The sequence below is a fragment of the Lissotriton vulgaris genome, chromosome 1_1 (genome assembly GCF_964263255.1).
Source record: "Lissotriton vulgaris chromosome 1_1, aLisVul1.2, whole genome shotgun sequence".
NCBI classification, from domain to species: Eukaryota; Metazoa; Chordata; class Amphibia; order Caudata; family Salamandridae; genus Lissotriton; species Lissotriton vulgaris.
This window is the reverse complement of record NC_141685.1, coordinates 1807394201-1807413629: the sequence shown is the minus strand read 5'-3', so window position 1 is coordinate 1807413629 and position 19429 is coordinate 1807394201. Positions and strand designations below refer to the sequence as shown.

The 19429-nt window shown below is 49.2% G+C and overlaps 1 protein-coding gene across 1 annotated transcript in view; it reads right to left on the bottom strand.

Moving 5' to 3' along the window:
• The window catches only part of UTP20 (UTP20 small subunit processome component), a 1022377-nt gene that overhangs the window by 340623 nt on the left and 662325 nt on the right, over positions 1 to 19429 (bottom strand). Inside the window, exons 43-44 of the mRNA XM_086919130.1 lie at positions 13027 to 13183; positions 10444 to 10542 (exon numbers count right to left, since the gene is read on the bottom strand). Coding sequence (XP_086775256.1) covers positions 10444 to 10542; positions 13027 to 13183 — 256 coding nt within the window. The remainder of the gene's footprint in view (positions 1 to 10443; positions 10543 to 13026; positions 13184 to 19429) is intronic.

The following is a 19429-nucleotide window of genomic DNA, read 5'->3' as shown; positions in this document are numbered from 1 at the left end:
CCTGGTAAGAATTGGTGAATTCTGTCTCTCACTAAGTGGTTGTGTCCCTACAGGGACCCGTTACGAGGTTTGGCAGTTGGGGCTGTGAGCGGGTTTAGGAAGTGGTAGGCTGAGCGGCACACTGACTTTTGCAATGAGAGCGGAGGTTACCACATTCTTTACCACAAAAAGTCTGGGTTCCTTGTGGGGCTAGATGGGTTGGCAGTAAGAGACCCTCATCCAAAGCTGCAAATAGAGCAGTGAAACTGTTGTGGTTAGGGAGGTGGGCAGTAAAGCCCAGAGATTGAGCAATAGACCTACTCTCCTTAAAGTGCTCTAAAGCAAAATCCGCTTTTTCCCTAAACAGACAAGTCCCATCAAAGGGCATGTCCATCAAGGAGGACTGGACATCAACCGAGAACACAGTGGATTGCAGCCAGGCATGGCGCTGAATATCAATGCTGGCGTCTATGCCCCTCCCAATTGAATCAGTGGTGTCCAAGCCACAACGTATCGTGAACTTGGCAGCAGCACAGTCATTTTGAATCACCTGAGATTGTACAGAGCAAAAGTCTTCGGGCACACGAGGGAGGACTTGTGCCACTGAATCTTAAAGGGCATGTAAGTAGTGTCCAAACAAACAGCTGGCATTAACGTATCAGAGGGCCAAGCTGGTAGAAGAGAAGACAAAGCTGCAGAATGTCTACACTCACTTAGATTCCCTATCGGGGAAGTGGTATTAAATGCAATGGGATTAGAGCTGCTGGTGGAAGGTTGCACCACTAAGCTTTCTGGCAATGGCTGATAAAAGAAAAAAAAGGGTTGCAATAAGCAGGGCAATGGCACCTGGTAATGTGTCTATTAACTGAAGCCCAGAGCAAGGTTTGGCCAAAACCCCAATAAAGTATCGGGAAGGAAGGGCTCCGAAGATAATTTCCACGGCTGGAGGACATACGTCAAGACATTAGTTTTCAACTCCAAAGTTGGCAACTGGAGGTCAAGTACTCTGGATGCCCTACGCATTACCATGTCATTGGAGGTGCATTCCTTTACGGCTGGACCAGGGGAGTGTTAAGAGTACTGTCTCCGAAGGATCAAAGCCAATATCCTCCTCCAAGTCATCGTACCAGTTGTCATCCCGGGAAGGCTGAGCGAACTTATCAGCCAGGTCACAGTTAGTATCTGAATGAGTCCCAAAAAGGGAATGCAGAGTGTTGTCGAGCCTGTGGTAATTTCAGATGGAGATGGGGGGACAGCCCCATGGACGGATTTAGGCTTGACATCGACTTGACATTGGAGAGGACTATCGGGCCCAATTCTTCAGGTGGTTAAATCTGCATTGGCGTTGATGGGCCTAGGGTTGGCATGGGTTGTAGCATCAGCAGTGGAGTCAAGATGAGTGGGGAGGGTCTAGCTAGCACCGAGGGCAAACCTGTTGGTGGTATTTCAGGTAGAAGGCCTCTTGGTTCCTTGGGGCCTAAATGCGCAACAGAGGTAGTCAGCAGGAATCCGAAGAACCGGAGCATAGCTGCACAGAATTCTTCAATTAGGGGCAATGTGGTTGAAGGACCTGGAAACTCAGTTTGTGCCGGACTAACTGCGAAATGGAGACTCACTTCATCTGGAGAGTGGAATGGTGTGAACGGGCAGAACTCCGCTTTGCCATCTAATGTTTTTTATGGTTACCGGTGGACATGGAGCAGAACAAAGACTGGCACCGCTGACTGTGGGAATGGGAGCAGGAACAAGACTGAGCTTTGGACTTGGATCAGTCCCAGCGCGGTTCTGTGTTTGGTGACATAAAGGTTTGCCTCATGTTTGCTGATGGCCTTTGGGTTTATCGATGCACTGCAGTTCTTGGAGTCGTGACTTGACCCTAGACACCAGAAGCACACCTGACAGGCATCTGTCCCAGACATTTCTTTGTGCTAGACCCTACAGGGCATGAAACTCGTCATTTTAGGGGGTGACATCCCTTGAACACTCTAGACATTTTTCTAAAATATTGAGGTAAGTATCTCATGAAGACAAAAGGCCCCGGAAACTTAGGTTGTGCCAGAAAAAGCTGTGGGATCAGAATTCAGCAAACTTCTGAGCGAGATTGAGAGGGATGGCACTGGCCTTGCACTCAGGTGAATGTGAGTAGCACAAGGGAGTAGAACTCAACTTTGACTTCTTGTTTTTTACACTTATCCAAGGACTTGGAGTGTGACTCTGAAGCACCTCCATTGCCTACGAGAACAGGAACGAGTCAAAGAGCAAGCCTTGGATGCTGAGCTGGACTTGGAAGAGTCCTAAAGTGGATTTGTCTCATGTTAGGCGTCGTAAAGATTAGCCTTGTGTTCCCTGATGGCCTTTGGGTTGCACAGCCACTGCAGGCCTGAGAGCCCTGGCTCGACCCTTGACACACCTGATGGGCATCTGTCACAGATATTTATGTGCAACACTCCCTACAGGGCTTGAAACCTGTCATTTTAGGGGATGATATTCCTTGCACACTATAGAAATGTTAATAAAATATTGAGGTAAGTGTCTCAGTGAGTTTAACAGTAATGCACGCAGAGGTGCTGGTGAAAAGTTTCCAGATCCAGTCTGATACCTGGGGAATATTTTAAAAAAAAGGTAATCTACAGCTAAATAGCTTTATCAACAAATATTTTTATAATGCTAATGTAACACATCATAATTTAGAATCAAACTTTATTATTAAGCAACGACATATCATTGAACACAGCTGGGCTGCCTACATCCACCGGCCGGCAGAGCATAGTCTGACAACATTGAAACACAGCCATGGGGTCTACATCCCGGAGGGCGACCCGGCGAGGATAAACTGATGGCCAGATGGCGCAACCAATTCTTGTGCTGGTACTGCATTTTATAGAAAAGGAAAGACAAACACTAACAAAGAAACAGAAACCTACCCATCCCCTCCAACCCCCCCCCCCCCACCATGGACCCCCCCTTTGCCCCCCCACTTCGCATCAGCCTTGCCTGCGCCTCCGCCTCTGCCCCCCACCGCATCTCCGCCCTCATAAAGCCATTCCAATCCCCTTATGAGCTCGCCCTCGCCGGTTCCAACGGGATAAGCTGCAGAATTTGCAGGATGGGGCATGTTACCTCCCGCAGATCTCGCGACAGCAAATATATAAATGGTTCCCATAGCTCCGCATACGTCTCCCCCTTGTCATCCACACAGAGGGAAAGCCTCTCCATACCCAACAAAAACCAAAGCCGAATAATCCAATCTCTCGGGTCGGGGGCAGCAGGGGAGCGCCACTGCGCAAGGATGACTAGGCGCGCGGTCAATAGAGCTAAAGCTATCTACTTACCTCGCAGGGAGCGCAAGGGGAACGCTTTAGGGTGAGGAAGACCTAGTAGCACATGTTCCGGGGCCCTGGGAAATGTAATACCAAATGCGTTGTCTATGTCATCCAGAACCACCTGCCAGTAGCGCCCCAGCTTGGGGCAGTGCCAGAGCAGATGTGTCAGGGTGCCCGTAGCACCGCAGCCCCGCCAACAAAGACTCAGGCATTTGGGATCCCACGCGTGGATCCTAGCCGGTGTATGATACAAGTAGGACACCATTTTGTAGGCTGATTCGGCCCCAGCCACATTAGTAGCAGTGTGGTGTGCGTTATAGTGCACCCTGTCTCATTCTTTGCGTGTCAGTGGGCGGCCCAACTCCGTCTCCCATTGTACCTGAGCCTTGGTGCGCTGTGTATGTGGACGCGTTATAATTAAGGCGTAGAGTTCGGAAATAAGTCTGCGGTCATCTTTCTTAAAGACAATCCAATGCTCTAGTTTCATCATGGGGCGGGACATGTCCGCCACGTTAGAAGGCAGTGTGACCCAGTGAGCGACCTGTGAGTAAGGGAAGGTATCTGACTCGCGCAGCTCAAAGTATTCTCGATGGAGAGAGGAGAACGGGATCAGCCCTTCAGGCTGGAAGAGGTGGCCCACTCTCTTACAGCCCAGCTCCCTCCAGCGCTGAAACACCTGCGAGGCGCAGCCCGGGGGAAATTCCGGGTTGTCCACTATAGGCGTCAGAGGTGACGGGAAGGTGGTCCAACCCCGCCTGCGTGCCAGTCGATCCCAAGCAGCCATCGTTGGAGAAGTGACCGGCGACGAGTATAAGCCCCATGCCCTGTGTTTACGTCGGAGCCATAATTCGCGCCAAATGTTGCGGCCCGCCACCGTCTGATCCATAAATAGCCAGTGTTTGCTGGACATTGGTCTGTTCCATTCAAGGATACAGCGCAGGCAAGAAGCCTGATAGTATGCCTCTACACAAGGGAAGCCCAGGCCACCCTCGTCTCGGGGTGCTGTAGCCCGGGCGAAAGCAACTCTGGGACGCTTATGATTCCACAAAAATGTGGTGAGCAATCTCTGCAATTTATTCAGTGCTCCCGGTGGGGGGCGCAAGGGCAACATCTGGAAGAGATAGAGGATACGCGGGAGGATCGTCATCTTTATCGCTGCCAGTCGGCCGAACCAGGCCAGCTGCAACCGGGACCAATCCGAAACAGATTTGGCCGTCTGTTCAAGTAGGAGCCTGTAATTGAGGGCAACCGTCTGCGGAATCGTGGGTGTTAAACGAATTCCCAGGTAGGGGATGTCCGTGTGGACCCACTGGAAGTCAAAGACCCTCTGAAGGTCTCGAACATCCTCCACCGGCACAGAGAGATTGAGGATTTGGGATTTGAGGAAGTTGACCATGAAGCCGGCCACCGCCCGAACTCCTGGAGCTCTCGAGAGAGGTGCCTCAGAGAAGAATGAGGTTGGGTGAGTGACAAGATCACGTCATCAGCGTAAAGGCTCGCTTTGTGATCTTCAGCACCAAAGCGGATCCCATGTATGGTCTCATTGTCCCGAAGGCGTTGAGCAAATGGCTCAATGTAGCCATGCGCAAAGAGCAAGGGCGACAGGGGGCAACCCTGTCGCGTCCCGCGCGTGATGGAAAAATGCTCCAATCGGCAACCATAGACTCTCACCGCCGCCCTAGGGGAGTCATAGAGGCAGCGTACCCAGTTGACATAGGTGTCTACCAGCCCAAAAGTTTTCAGGACTGCAAACATGTATGACCAGTCAACTCGGTCAAACGCCTTCTCGGCGTCTATAGAGAGGAAGAAGGCCTGCGTACGGGAACGGTGCACCGAGTCCATCAGGTGTAGGCTTGGTGTTCTCACCCCCCTGTCGAGTCGGGACGAATCCCACCTGATCAGGCTCAATGATTCCGTCCATGAACGGGCTAAGGCGCGCGGCCAGGATACCAGAGAACAATTTCATATCAATATTGAGGAGCGAGATGGGGCGGTACGAGCCGCACTCCTTAGCATCCTTTCCTGCCTTGGGGATGACCGTGATGACAGCCTCGGCCATGGTGGCAGTCACCCTCCCTGTCTCCCTGAAGGAATTGAAGAGGCGCGTCAAGAAGGGTGCCAGCACCCCACAAAACTTCTTGTAAAAAGTGGCCGAGAAGCCATCCGGCCCCGGCGACCTGGCTGTCTTCAAGAGTGAAATAGCAGAGATAACCTCTTCAATGCGTATCTCCGCGTCAAGAGACGCTGCCGAGCTCTGGGAGAGGGGCGTGACTCCGCAGGTTGCCAGGTAGGCCTGGACCCGATCGGGTTCGGGGGGCTCACATGTGTACAGCGTGTGATAAAAGCGTTGAAAGATCTCCGCTATGTGGCCATCCGCCGTCCGTTCCACTGCATGTGCGTCCCTAATAGCCGGGATGGTCACCTGCTGAGTGCAGGCCCTCGAGCAGCGTGCCAGCATCCTGCCCCCTTAATCGCCGCTAAGATTGAATTTGTCGTGCAGGCGCAAGTGTGCGTATTCGGCGCGGTCAAGGTCTAGATGCTTAAGCATGCGCCTTTTCGTCTCAAGCTCTCTCCAGACCCGTTGCGCCCTGGTTCGCCTGTGGATCGCCTCCAGCCCCTGCACATCGCGCTCAAGCTCTTCCCGTTTCTCCTTGCGCAGTTTAGCTAGCGACGCCGAGACCGCTATACAGTCGCCCTTCACCACTAATTTAAGCGCTTCCCATACCGAGCTTAGCGACATGTCGTCCACATCGTTGGTGTCGAGGTAGTATGTGATCGTGTCTTGCAGGCGCTCAACCACTGAGACGGAATTGAGGAGAGAGTCGCGCAGGCGCCAGCCCCCGGGTGATCGCAAGCCGCCGCCCCCTGCCACTCTCACGGAGATAAGAGCGTGATCGGATAGAGAGCGCGGGGTAATCTCTGCCGAGGAAAGCTGGGGCATTAGGGAAGCAGAGGCAAGGAAGTGGTCCAGGCGCGAGTAGGTCTTATGGGCCGCGGAGTAATAGGTGTAGTCGCGCTCTAGCGGGTGCAGGGTACGCCAAACATCATGGAGCCCCCCTTCCTGTAGCCACAGCAGACCCCCTTTGGATATGGTCCCAGTTTGGTGTGAGCATGCTTCTGACCTATCGAGGGACGAGTCCATAACCATATTCAAATCAAGCCCGACCAGTACCCAGGGGTCAGGAGATGCTGGAGCGTCCGCAAGAGCTGAGGTCAGAAAGGGTTCCTGTTGTACATTGGGAGCATAGAGGGAGTCCACTGTAAGGCGTGTGTCGCCCCATTGAATCCTGACCGCTAGAAATCGGCCCTTGACATCCACCATCTGAGATAGTATTTTACAGTGCGCTTTCGCACTGATCAGTATCGCTACTCCCCGTTTCTTCGTAGTGCAAGAGGACAACATTTGAATTGGAAAACGCCTATCTCTCATCCTCTTGGTGTCCTTGGAAAGGAGATGCGTTTCTTGCAACAAATAGATATCACTCTCCGCTCCGCTCCCTCCAATAGTGACAAAATCGCAGCACGCTTAACTGGGCTGTTAAGGCCCCGTACATTCAAACTAACAATTCAAACACAGATAGCTCTGCTAAGGCTGGGCACACCACAACTGGACAGCAGATCATTCAATTTCAAAATGGAGGCATTTAACGGCTGATGCGAAGTCCCCCTCCCCTCCCAAGCCCCCCGACCCAACTCCCCACCACCCCCCCCCAGGAACCACCCCAGAAACAAAACCCCCAACAGTCTGACAGCACCCTCCCCCATAGTAGACAAGAGGAGGGAACATTAGTTCGTCACAGAAGTCCAAAGGGCTGGGGGCATGGACTTAACCCCACCAGCCACCCACATCCTGATATAGGACAGTATTTTCGGGGAACGTGGCATTACATTATTCATCAAAGTCCATACTTCAGGTCCCTCCGACGCCAGCAATCATCCTGCAGAGATCACGCATTCAAAGGTAGATATCAGGACCCCTCTGGAGTGTCCGTCGCCCTCGCCACAGAGGCCACCTCCGCCCCTCTCTCCTTTAGGCTAATAGATAAATCCGTACCTGAGGGTTTCGCTGGTTTGCCCACCGTCTACCACCCCGTGGAGCGACGACGCCGCCTCGATGGGGAGGATGAGGCCTCCGTCTGAGCCCTGGCACCCTCCAGTCCCAACAGTTCACGAGCTGCCTCCAGGGATCGCACTTGACTTAACTTGCCTTTCCACTTTAAGACCAGTCGGAAAGGATGCCCCCAGGAGTAGGGGACCCCCTGTTCACCCAGGAAGGTGGTGATCGGCCGAAAGTCTCTCAGCTTGGCCTGGGTGGATGCCGCAAGGTCTTGGTATAGTACTGGGCGATGATCACGGAACAGAAGAGGAGCCTGCTTGCGCGCTTTCTTCAGAATCCGTTCCTTAAGATGAAAATCATGGACACAAACCAAGGTATCAGGGGGAGGTGCATTGGATCCACGTGGGAGGCCGAATCTCACGGAGGTCTTCTTCCTGGAGGACGTGGCGAAAGAGGCTATCAACATATTCCCGCAGGTCTGTCCCCTCACCTTTCCACGGGACAGCTCTGATCCTGACGCTGTTGCGCCGAGATCTATTCTCTAAGTCCTCTGTATGCGCCTGCAGGTCCAGGTACTGCTCCGTGAGGCGTAGGACATCCTGTTGAAGCTGATGAATGCCCTCGGCCGTCCCCAGGTCATGCTCCTCCAGAGTTGCGACTGTCTCCAATGGCGTCGACGTCCCTCCTCACCTCCCTTAGATCTGAGGCCAGCTGACTCCGCAACTCCTGGATATCCTCCTTTATGGCCGTGAAGAGTTCTCGCATAAAGGCTTTGGTGGCAGGGGCTTCACTGTCGTCTGGACTGTGGTGCTTGTCGGCCAGTGGCGCAGCCGCAGCGGCGAGCTCTACGGAACCCCATCCTTCGGGAGTTTATCCTCCTTAGGCCTGGTCGACGCCATGATGCTTCCTCGCCTCTGGTGCCCCTAGGCGATAGTCGGCGCGCCGCCACTTCCTGCCGTCCAGCACCCCAAGGTCGCGGCAGAGTCACGGCACCCGGGGGTTGCTTCGTGCGGCGGACCCCTCTGTTCGAACACCACAGTCACAGGGCTCAACTCGTTGAGAGCCTCTCGCCAATGGCTCCGCGCCGAATCTTCAGGCCCGCCGTCTCCTCGTCGCCGCTGCTGGGCCGGGGCGTCTCGGCGCAAGCCCGGGCGGGAGGGGCTCAACTGTGGGCCCGGGGCCCTCTTTCGTAGGCAGGGCCCAGGGTAGAACGCTGTCCAAGGGACCACCAAGCGTATGGTGCGCTGTGGGCGCAGGCTACTCTCACCGCGTTGCAGCCCACCAGGTTCACCTCGCCGGCTTTTTAGGTGCCAGTCACTCTCTCTTCGCGGGTCTCGGGGGCAGGCAGGTCTTTCTTTCGGGCCGAGCCCTGGTCCCCAGGGTCCTGGGGCTGCGGACATGCAGCGCGGGGCCCCCTGTGCTCGTCCCACCCCCCACGCGGTGATCCGCTTACCGGTTCCTCGGGCTCCGCTCGATATCTCCCAGTGTTACTCCGGGCAGCACCGCCTGGCCGCACCACTCGCGGGCCGGAAAAACGTGTGCGCACCAGCACTCTCAGGGCCTCCGGCAGTGGCCCGCTAGTCTTCAGTGCGGCGCCGCGTTATCCTTCAGCTCTCCGTACGGCCCTTCTTGGTTCTGGCCTTCCCCGCCGGGGACTCCAGCAGCAGCCCACCGGAAGCAGGCTCCGGCAGCACAAGGCACAACACCCCGGTCGCGCGCCGATGGAAGGCCGCGCCCCGTAAGCCGATCTCGTTGCCTTCAAGAAGCCGCTCGTTTCACGGGGAACCTCCAGGCAGTGTCCAGGCGCCCGGCGACGGCCACGGGCGTCGGACAGGGAGCTCCGCAGGGTTAAGAACAATGGGATAGATAAAGCGGCGACGGAGGGACCGAGCAAGACGTCTTACTCCGCCGCCATCTTGGCCACGCCCCCACACATCATAATTTATCAGAACCTTCTTATCATTGACTGATTTCACATATGAATTCCTAATATGTGTTTTCAAATAAAATCAGCAAGCATGTGTATTCTTTTATCTTCTTAGAAATATGGTGGAGTTAAATGACAAAAGCACAAGTACAGGTGAAATTGTTTGTAACACACTGTTCTGTGCGGGACAGTTAATTTTTCTAAACATTTACTTTGCATAACTATAAGTGTTCTCCTGTTGGATAGTGTTTAGGACACTTTTTAAAGGATGTGTTTTTATGTGAAATGGGCTATAAGACTGGCACAGTTCCTGACATAGGAAAGTTAGACTATGGTAGCGAGAGCGGAGACAGATGTAGGTAATGCTCATATCCATCACATTCTAGTACTGCAAATTCTAAAATTTCAAGCTGTGCCAGGCTTCCTACTCAACGAAAGCCTCCCACAGGTAGACAAAATAAATACATAAATGTACTCTTAAATATATACTGATTTAAACAACAGCTATTATGGTTTATTACTGATGCAGATAATCCCATGTGATCCCCAACCACCCTCAACTATTCGACTCTATTCCTAGATTCCCAACACAATGTAACAAATTGTACTGTGACTCACTTAATCAATTTCTACTCTGTATATGCATGGTGCTTCGAAGTGACTACAAGGCAGCATTTTAGTGCAATGCATAGATGAAATAAAAAAATAACTACATATTTCCTGACAGGCAAAGCATAGTTTGCACTTAACAGAATGAACATGACAGATTGGGCCCATCTTTCAAAGCACCAGGCACAACACTGACCGGATTTTGAAACACACGTCCACCATATTTTTTTTCCATCATCTACTCTTAAAACATGCAGGTTTTGCTGTAGATGAAATTAGTAACATATATGATAGCGCTTATATGTATTTTCCTTTTGGCAGCTGCTGAAAAAAGGCTGTGGACAACATTAGAACTGTAAGCACAAAATATACATAATAACAGAGCACTCAATCGACTAATACCCACACACTGTAAAAGGGCAAAAGGATTTACATGATTACAAGCAGATGTTTGTGATAAAAGGTGAAATAAAAATATATTTCAAGGAAAATCATAGAATGTAAAACCTTGGCTTAATTCATGGAAGTCACCCATAACTGGTATTTACCTCAATCATAATGTCTAAACAAGTATCCAAATCTCCACTCTTTAGTCTACTGCTCAGACCTTTCATCAGCAAGTTAACAGTGAACGACAGCACGTGAACCTAAATAAAGAGGAGAAAAGAAATCATTAATGATGAGACAAATCAAGCAACTTGCACCCTGACAAAATGAAATGTGTAACTTGTGGTGGGAAAAACACCGACAAAGGAAGCTGTATCTAAACAGAAGTTAGTGTCGGTAAGTGGGTAAGAATGCAATAAGCCAGTATGATACAAAATAAGTTAATTAGATTAATAAAAACAAGTGGGTCAATTTCAGACTCTATGATAGCTTCAGAATACAACCAATCATTCTTGCAAAATGTGATCGCAGATTAACTACAAGTATCCACTTTCAATGTGTTTGCCTTTGAGTGTTGTTCTCTATTTTTTTGAGGGAATCATAGAAAAGGGAAATTGCCCTTTTTATAATTAAACTCAACAAATGATAACATCTTAGTGGTGATACGATGTTTACAAACATATGTTAACCTTGACCAAAACAGATTAGTGATTGGTAGTCCTGGCATGCAACTGACTACCAGACATCCTCCCCTGTTCTTCTTGGGGTGGGAGTGGTGAAACAGGATTAAGCCCCACTTCACTTTTTTATGCTTGTGTTTGCACTTTCAAAAATAATTTTGAAATAGAATGAAATTGTATGAGACCACTGATGGTGGAAGTTAATGAGATTAATCAGCTAAAATCAGTAGAAGATGATGTATTAACTGACGCAGGGAATAGAAACAAATCGTAACATAAGTTGTGGCAATCTACGCATGATAAAAGGAGAATGCAGTGCACCCAAGAGTTGGAGGAAAATCTTGAAGAGAGAAATCTGGAACCGATAAATCTAGTACAAAACCCAGACGTTAGAGCTAGGGCATGGCACACAGATCCTTCCAGATTAGAATTCACATCTTCGATAGTGAAGGGGAAACTACTATGATGAACTGCATAAAGACACTGAATACATCACAGTCCATACTTTGTTTAAGGACTATAACTACTAAAGATATGGAACTCCTAAGCTTCCCAAAAGATCAAAAATAGAATAGAAATATGGAATAGAGCAACTGCAAAATGTAAAACAAGCCTAGTTCTTAATGAGAATTCTATTTTAATGGTGGTCCCGGTATATGTACATTGATTTGTCCACACCTTTGATTTAGCTGCTAAAAGTACTTTATGGAACATGACACAAGCACAGAGAACACCAAGACACTAGATATATTTAATATTGAGTTGCATAAAGATTCTTTGAACAGAATGCAGCTAAGAAAGAATGTGTGTTGTTGTAAAAAATAAATACACCAAATGGCCTTCAGGAAAGTTATATTTTAGCCCAGTTAGTTCACTCAATATAAATCACTGATGAACTTAAGGTTTTATGCAGATGAAGACATCTTGTTTGATTTGACTTCAATTGGCTTTCAACATGTACTAGAAATGTTTGATCAGTACTGTCGTCAGTACTGTGTATGGAAGTTTTTCAAAATAAACAACGATAAAACCAAAGTAAGGGAATTGAAAAAAAATGTATTTAGGTGGAAGCTAAATAACTGTGTTCTTGAAAAAAGTTACTAAGTATTGCTGTTTGGGAGTAACTTTTCTAGTTGAGGCTAGAGCTAAGATGGCGCAGATGCTCTGGCAAAATGTGATAGGAATGTGAGGCAGTAATCAACCGAGGTCACAAGTGATAAAACATCCATTTGGATGCCCTGGCTGAATTTCGCTCAAAGTACACTTGGAAGTGCATTAATATTTTAATTGGATCGGAAATATTACTCAAGAGTACTCTTGCTCGAACATCAACTACATATTGTAGGTGACGGTACAGTTTGGTTTAAGTGGAATTTACAATCAATCTTTATGAAGTTAAAACTGAATACAGAAGAAGGTGGTAACAAGTAGAGCAAAAGGTGATGGAAAAAATATTTAAAACAGTAATTAAGAGTCAGATTTATAATCAAGAAGTAATTAAAAAGGGAATACATGTGTGGATATATGTAATACAACTAGAAAGGTGTTTCCACAATCTTATCTAATTAAAAACTAGACAACTGAAATTAGGAGGTGGATACCAAAATTTTGATTAGGCCAATTGCCAATTATGGAGGTACGGGGCATTGGACAAAAACACTGTATTCCATACTAAATTTCCATTGTACAATTTGGGACCTCAAACTTTAACCCTTATCTTGGAGTTTTGCAATGCACTAGGAAATTATCAGTGATTTATGTTACTAACTATTTCTAGAAAGAGAACATTTCTGAACATAAGACCTTTAATTAAATATGCAATGAATTGTAAGGACATGAAATGATGTCACAAGCTGAGAAACGTTTTCATAATGTTTGAAAAACTGATGCAAAATGGTGGATATTCATAAAATGGCTTTTAACTGAATACTAATGTGATTTTATGATGTTTCTATTGCGAATTTCGGCAGAAACCAAGCTTGAAAAATAAACTTGAACTTGGACTTACAGTTACCCACTTCTCAAGAAGAGCAAATGCCATGAATACAAATGATAACATTTTACCTGATATCCTTTAACAAGCACAGTCTGCATCTCTTTTAGAACATACTGCAGGTAGTGAGGGCCCAATGTCTCCATTATTTTAATTAGAGTGTCCCTTGCAATGTCGCGGATCTCCTGTAGCCTGCTCCTCAGCAGCACACATATTTTGAGCAGAATACTGTAATTAGTAAAAGAGAAATATACAGTCAAGCGACAGCTCCAAAATCAGCTGTTGAAACATACAAAAGGTGCAGAATCCGATTGTTAAACTAACAAGAAAGACTGTGCCAAACCTCCCATCCAATTAAAAAAAAAGCTACTTACTAATATGAAGGCAAAGAACACGTTACGTATCTTCTGTAACACTATGTTTGGTGGAAACATTACTTGACTGCAAATTTCACACCTTGTGATGCCTCCCACGTGCCAAAATGGATCCAGACGTTTTTCTGCAATAGCCCCCACATGCTTTTAGGTGCCTTCGGATACTGCAGGAGCTTCGCACTGCCTCCAAAAACAGAAGGAGCAGAGCTGTATACAAAGGCCATACCTGCAAGCTGATGTCAGTATTCAAAGGTAACTTCTACATACCTAGAAAAACAGATAAGTCAGAAAATGGACAGCAAGTTAAATTTAAAATAGGATCTAAAGCCAACCCCTAGTTGAAGTCCACTCCAAAGAACCAGGAAAAGTGTGGGTAGGTGATGTATCTGTGGATAGATACAGTATCCACCAGATAGAGCATTACTGAAGGCAAGTAAATTGCCCTTGTGAAGGATACTCCTAACTTTCCTCACCTTTTGAATACATGCAAATGCAGTATACTCCAGAAGGTGGTGAGTCTGAGGAGTGGACTTTATATTAGGCAGCCCTGCAGGACCTAACGGGCAGGATAGTACTCCCTGCTAAACTCAGTCTCAATAATATTGTGCCTGGTGGAGGAGTGGGCAGGCGCCCAAGTATCAGCCTCGGAGTCGTCCCTCACTAAACACCCCTAGCCAAATCTGTAGTGGTAATATATGCACTGGCCACGGTGTTAGAACCGGCGGTCTCTAGTTGGCAGAGGTATACACTTCTGACAAATAGGGACACACCTTTTCTAGTCAGGGCAAGGGGATCACACCCTTTCATAACCCCTGCTCACCCCCTCGGTAGCTTGGCAGAGCAGATAGGCTTATCTCGGAGGCTGTGCGTTAAGCATTTATGACCACATACAGTGATAAAGTGAATGCACTACAAATGGACACGACACAGTAGTATTATAAAAATAAGTATTTTTATATAAGGCTTAGCACAAGAACAAATAATGACAAAAATGAACACAATCTTAATAAATACTCTGGGGAAGGGAAAAATAGTTCAAAGGTAGTTCTTCTTTAGCACAAAGTCTTTAGTATCAAAGCAAATCTTCTTCTTGGAAACACAGTTCTTAGCAACAGGGTAACTCACACGGGAGCTACACGACGTCGAGGCAAAGTTTATCCAAAGGTTCGGCGTCGACCGCGAGGAGCGCTACGTCGAGCCCGGAGTCGCACGGACCCCCACCAACACAGTACCTTAGGAAAATGAAGCACACGATGATCAGCGGCGTCGAACAATCCGGCGTCGCGTCTTCGGTGTCGATCAGGCCTCAGCAGGCATCGTTGTCGATGATGCGGTTGCAAAGTGTGAGCAGCGCTCACGGCGTCGAGAGGGCACGAGGGCGACGCGATCAGCAGCGGTGCAGACACGAGGTCCCTTGGAGCTGGAGCCGTACTCCCACTCACTGGCGTTGCTGCTGGCGTCGATCGGGCCCGGCGGCCGGTCGTCGAGGAAGCGGGACACTGGGGCCGTCACCCACTATGTCGAGCTGGATTCGGCGACGTCCGTCGGCGTAGAGATTGCTGGTTCTTTCAGAGGTGCTGGATTCACAGGTTCCAGCAAATAGCACTTTAAGCAGATGAAGTCCTTTAGCCCTGGGACTTCAGCAGGAGACTAGCACTCTTCCAGTCCTTGGAGATTTTCTTAGCAAGCGTGAGAGTACACACACAGTTCCTCTCTCCTGGTTCCTTGGCAAAAATAAAGAAGCACTGCAGGATTCCCCCCAGCAAACAGCACACTGGCAGAAGGGGTAGGCAAGTCCTTGGATCAGCAGGCTTCTTGTCCTTGGTTTCAGGGTTCCTTGTCAGAAGTGATCTAAATTCTTGGTTCAAGGGTCCTTCTCTTATACCCCTTTTCGGCTTTGATCCCTTTGTCCATGCAGGGGAATTTCTCAACATCCTGGGTCTGTTGTGGGTGGAGCCAGGCAGAAGCACCTGGCCTATTCATTGCGCAGGGCTGGGTCCTCAGACGCCCAGCAGGAGGTGGAGCCAGCATTGACACTGGCAGGAGCAGAGCTATCGGCCGCCTGGCAGGAGGTGGGGCTAGGATCGTCCATGGCATGCACAGAGCCATCAGCCGCTTGGCAGGAGGTGGAGCCAGCATTGTATCAGGCAGGGCAGGCTATCAGCAACTACTCTCCCCCTACTCTCAACGCAAATGTCCCACTCATCCCACACTGACTCATCCAGACCTGTGGAGCCACCCAGCTCCTGTCACACACACGCAAGACCAGCAGAAACCAGATATGGTTAGACAAGAAAATAGACACTTTCTAAAAGTGCTATTTTCAAACCCAGAGTCCAAAAACCATCCACACCAACGGATGCGTAATTAAACCCCGAGTTCAGGGATACCAAACTCGACATTGCACCATGCTCCCCGAGCCAGCTAGGATCATAGCATTAATAATCCTGGCGGCCCATTCTAACTAATGGAGAGCAGGCTACCTTGCAATAGTGAAGAACGAAGATGGCTGTAATTCACTATTAGGACATGCCAACTTGGTCAGGCGTGTCCTACCTTATACTTACAATGCACCCTGCCCGTGGGCCTACCATAGGGGTGACTAACATGAAGTCAAGGGAAGGTTTGAGGGGCTGGCAAGTAGGTATACTTGCGCAGCCTGCGTGACAGCACTAGGCTGCACGTGGGTCTCGCAATGACCGACCCGTAGACATTCTTTTACGAGGCCGCTCTTGTGGGTGGCACAACACGTGCTGCAAGCCCACGAGCGGCATTTGTATTTACAAGCCCCGGCACTCCTGGTGCACTAGACTAGGGACTGACAGTAAACCAAATAAGCCAAACATGGATACAATCGATACATCAATTTAACATAGGGAGCACTTGCGCTGTGGCACTGATCAGCAGTGGCACGGCGCCCAAAGCATATACCAGCAAAACATCGTAAAACAGTGGAGGCAAACTGAAAAAATGGAGGAGAGACTCAAGCCAATGATGTCAGGTTTAACACACGGCATAGCCCATTTTGACACTGAGCACGATAAATCTTGATATAGTCTGTTTCTGAATTGCCATTCCCTTATTTGCACTAGTGAATCCAGTAAACCATCAATCTTGTGCTATCTAGTCCATATAGAAACTTTGCAGATCTATCCTTTCTTAAAGAAATGTGTCACAGAGAAGAAAGCAGGAAACGTGGTGGGCTACCCTGCATGGAAGGACGACACCAATGTCAGTAGAAAGGATGGCCGAGATCAGAGTAACAATTTGTCTTGCATAAAGGTGGTATAAGGTAGTGCAAATGCTACTTACCAGTATGCATCTGTTCTTGGCATGTAGGGCTGCTGACATTCATATCTGTGCATAGATCGCCGCCTAGTGTTGGGTCCGGATGATTGCACATTGTTGTCCTGGAAGAGTCTTCGAAGTATCACAAGATAGGTGGCTCCTCCCCTGGACTACAGTGCGCATGGGCATCAACTCCATCCCCAGATTGTTTTTAGCCATTGTGGCCGAGATGGAGTGAACTTTGTGAGTGATGACCATGGCATGAAATGCATGTAAATACTGCAGCTGCTACAGGCGCCGGGGAGGAGGGCGGGCGATATGAATGTCAGCAGCCCTACATGCCAAGAACAGATGCATACTGGTAAGTAGCATTTGCAGTTCGAGGCATGTGGGCTGCTGAATTCATATCTGTGCATAGAATACATAGCAGTCCCTCCATTAGCGGCGGCCGCCCGTGCCAGCTGCAGCAGTTTGGAAAAGTGTCATGAGAACAGCCTGCCCTACAGCTGCTCTACATATGTCCTCTAAGGGAATGTTTCCAAGGAAGGCCATAGAGGCCCCCAACTTTCTGGTGGAGTGGGCTCTTGGTGGGATTGTAAGAGTACGTTTAGCTTTTGCATAACAGATCTGAATACATTTCACAATCCACCTAGCAATACCAGCCTTGGAAATAGCGTTACCTTTGTGGTGTGACGCAAAGGCAACGAAAAGCTGCTTAGTCTTTCTAAAATCTTTGGTTCTGTCAATGTAATACATTAGTGCCCTCTTGACGTCAAGGGTTTGGAGCATCCGCTCTGCCAGTGACTCAGGATTTTGGAAAAACACAGGCAACTCAATTGTTTGGTTTATGTGGAATTGAGACACAACCTTGGGTAGAAATTTAGGATTAGTGCGGAGCACTACCCTGTTAGCATGGACTTGGAAGAAAGGTTCCTGAATTGTGAGGGCCTGCAGCTCACTAACCCTCCGTAGCGATGTAATTGCTACTAGGAAAGCCACCTTCCAAGTCAAGAATTGAAGTTCGCAGGAATGTAGTGGCTCAAAGGGAGGACCCATCAGCCTTGTAAGAACCACATTGAGGTTCCATTCTGGAGCTGGAGGGGTCCGTGGTGGAATGACCCTTTTGAGTCCTTCCAGAAAAGCTTTGATAGCAGGCACCTTGAAAAGTGAAAGGTGCTGTCTATTCTGGAGGTATGCGGCCATCGCAGACAGGTGAATGCGGATGGAAGTATATGCCAAATTACCCTGGTACAGATGAAACCGGTAACAGATGATGTTCTGAATGGAAGCATCTAGTGGATTGATGTTGTGGTTTGCACAATAAATGACAAACCGCTTCCATTTGGCCGCATAACAGGCTCTAGTAGTGGGCTTTCTTGCCTCCCGAATGATGTCCATGCAATTCGGAGGAAGGTTAAGGTAGCCAAACTCTAGGACTTCAGGAGCCAGATCGCCAGGTTGAGCTGTTGCGGATCTGGGTGCTGAATGTCGCCATGGCTCTGCGTCAGAAGGCTAGGTGTGAGGCGAAGCCTTTGATGCGGTACCACGGACAGTTCCAGAAACGTGGTGTACCATGGTTGGCGAGCCCACGTTGGAGCAACCAGGATGAGGGTCATCGAGTGCTGCCTGAGCTTGCGTGCCACCAGCGGTATCAGGGGTGCTGGGGGAAAAGCGTACGCAAATCTGCCTGACCAGTTCATCCATATCGCATTGCCCAGCGATTGCGGGTGTGGGAACCTGGCGGCGAAGCTTTGGCATTTTGCGTTCTCCCTTGTGGCGAACAGGTCTATTTCTGGATGACCCCATGTCTGAAAGTACGGCTGGAGTACTGATGGGTGTATCTCCCACTCGTGCATCTGGTGGCTGTGCCTGCTGAGCAGGTCCGCCATCTGGTTGTCCTTGCCTGGGAGGTGTTCTGCCATGAGAAAGATGTTCCTCTGAATGGCCCACTTCCACATGCTCTGAGCCAGATGAGACAGCTGTGGAGTGTGTGTCCCTCCCTGTTTCTGAATGTAGTACATGGCCGTCATGTTGTCCGTCCGGATCAACACGACTTTGTTGCACAGATGTACTTTGAACGCCTTTAAAGCCATGAAGATTGCCATCAGTTCCAACACATTGATGTGCATCTTCTTTTGCTGTAGTGTCCATAGTCCCTGCACTGTGTAGTGGAGTACATGCGCTCCCCAACCCTGGAGAGAAGCGTCCGTCGTCAGGATAATCTGTGGCACAGGCTCCTGGAACGGTCGGCCCTTGCAAAGGTTTTGTGGATTCCAGCAATGCAGAAAGTTGTATGCCCGACCGCTCACCAACACTAGGTCTTTCAATTGCCCATGAGCCTGAGTCCACTGACGTGCTAAGCACTCCTGAAGCGGGCGCATATGTAGTCTCGCGTGCGGGACAATGGAGATGCAGGAGGCCATCATGCCGATCAACTGCATGAACACTCGTGCTGGAAGTGAGTGTTGAGGTCTGAATTTTTGAATCAGCGATTGAATGCTGTTAATCCTCACTGAATTTGGCTGTGCTGTAGCCACCAGAGTATTTATGGTCGCGCCCAGATACTGCCGTATGTGAGCGGGCTGGAGATGGGACTTTGGGTAATTCAGTGAGAATCCCAGATCGTGCAGAAGGTGATTGGTTTGGGACACGTGGTCGGCGCACTGTCTGTGCGACTTTGCTTGAATGAGCCAGTCGTCCAGATAGGGGTATACGTGGATGTTCTGACGTCTTAGATGCGCCACCACTGTCGCCAGGCACTTTGTGAAGACCCTGGGCGCCGTGGTGACCACAAAGGGCAGAACCTTGAACT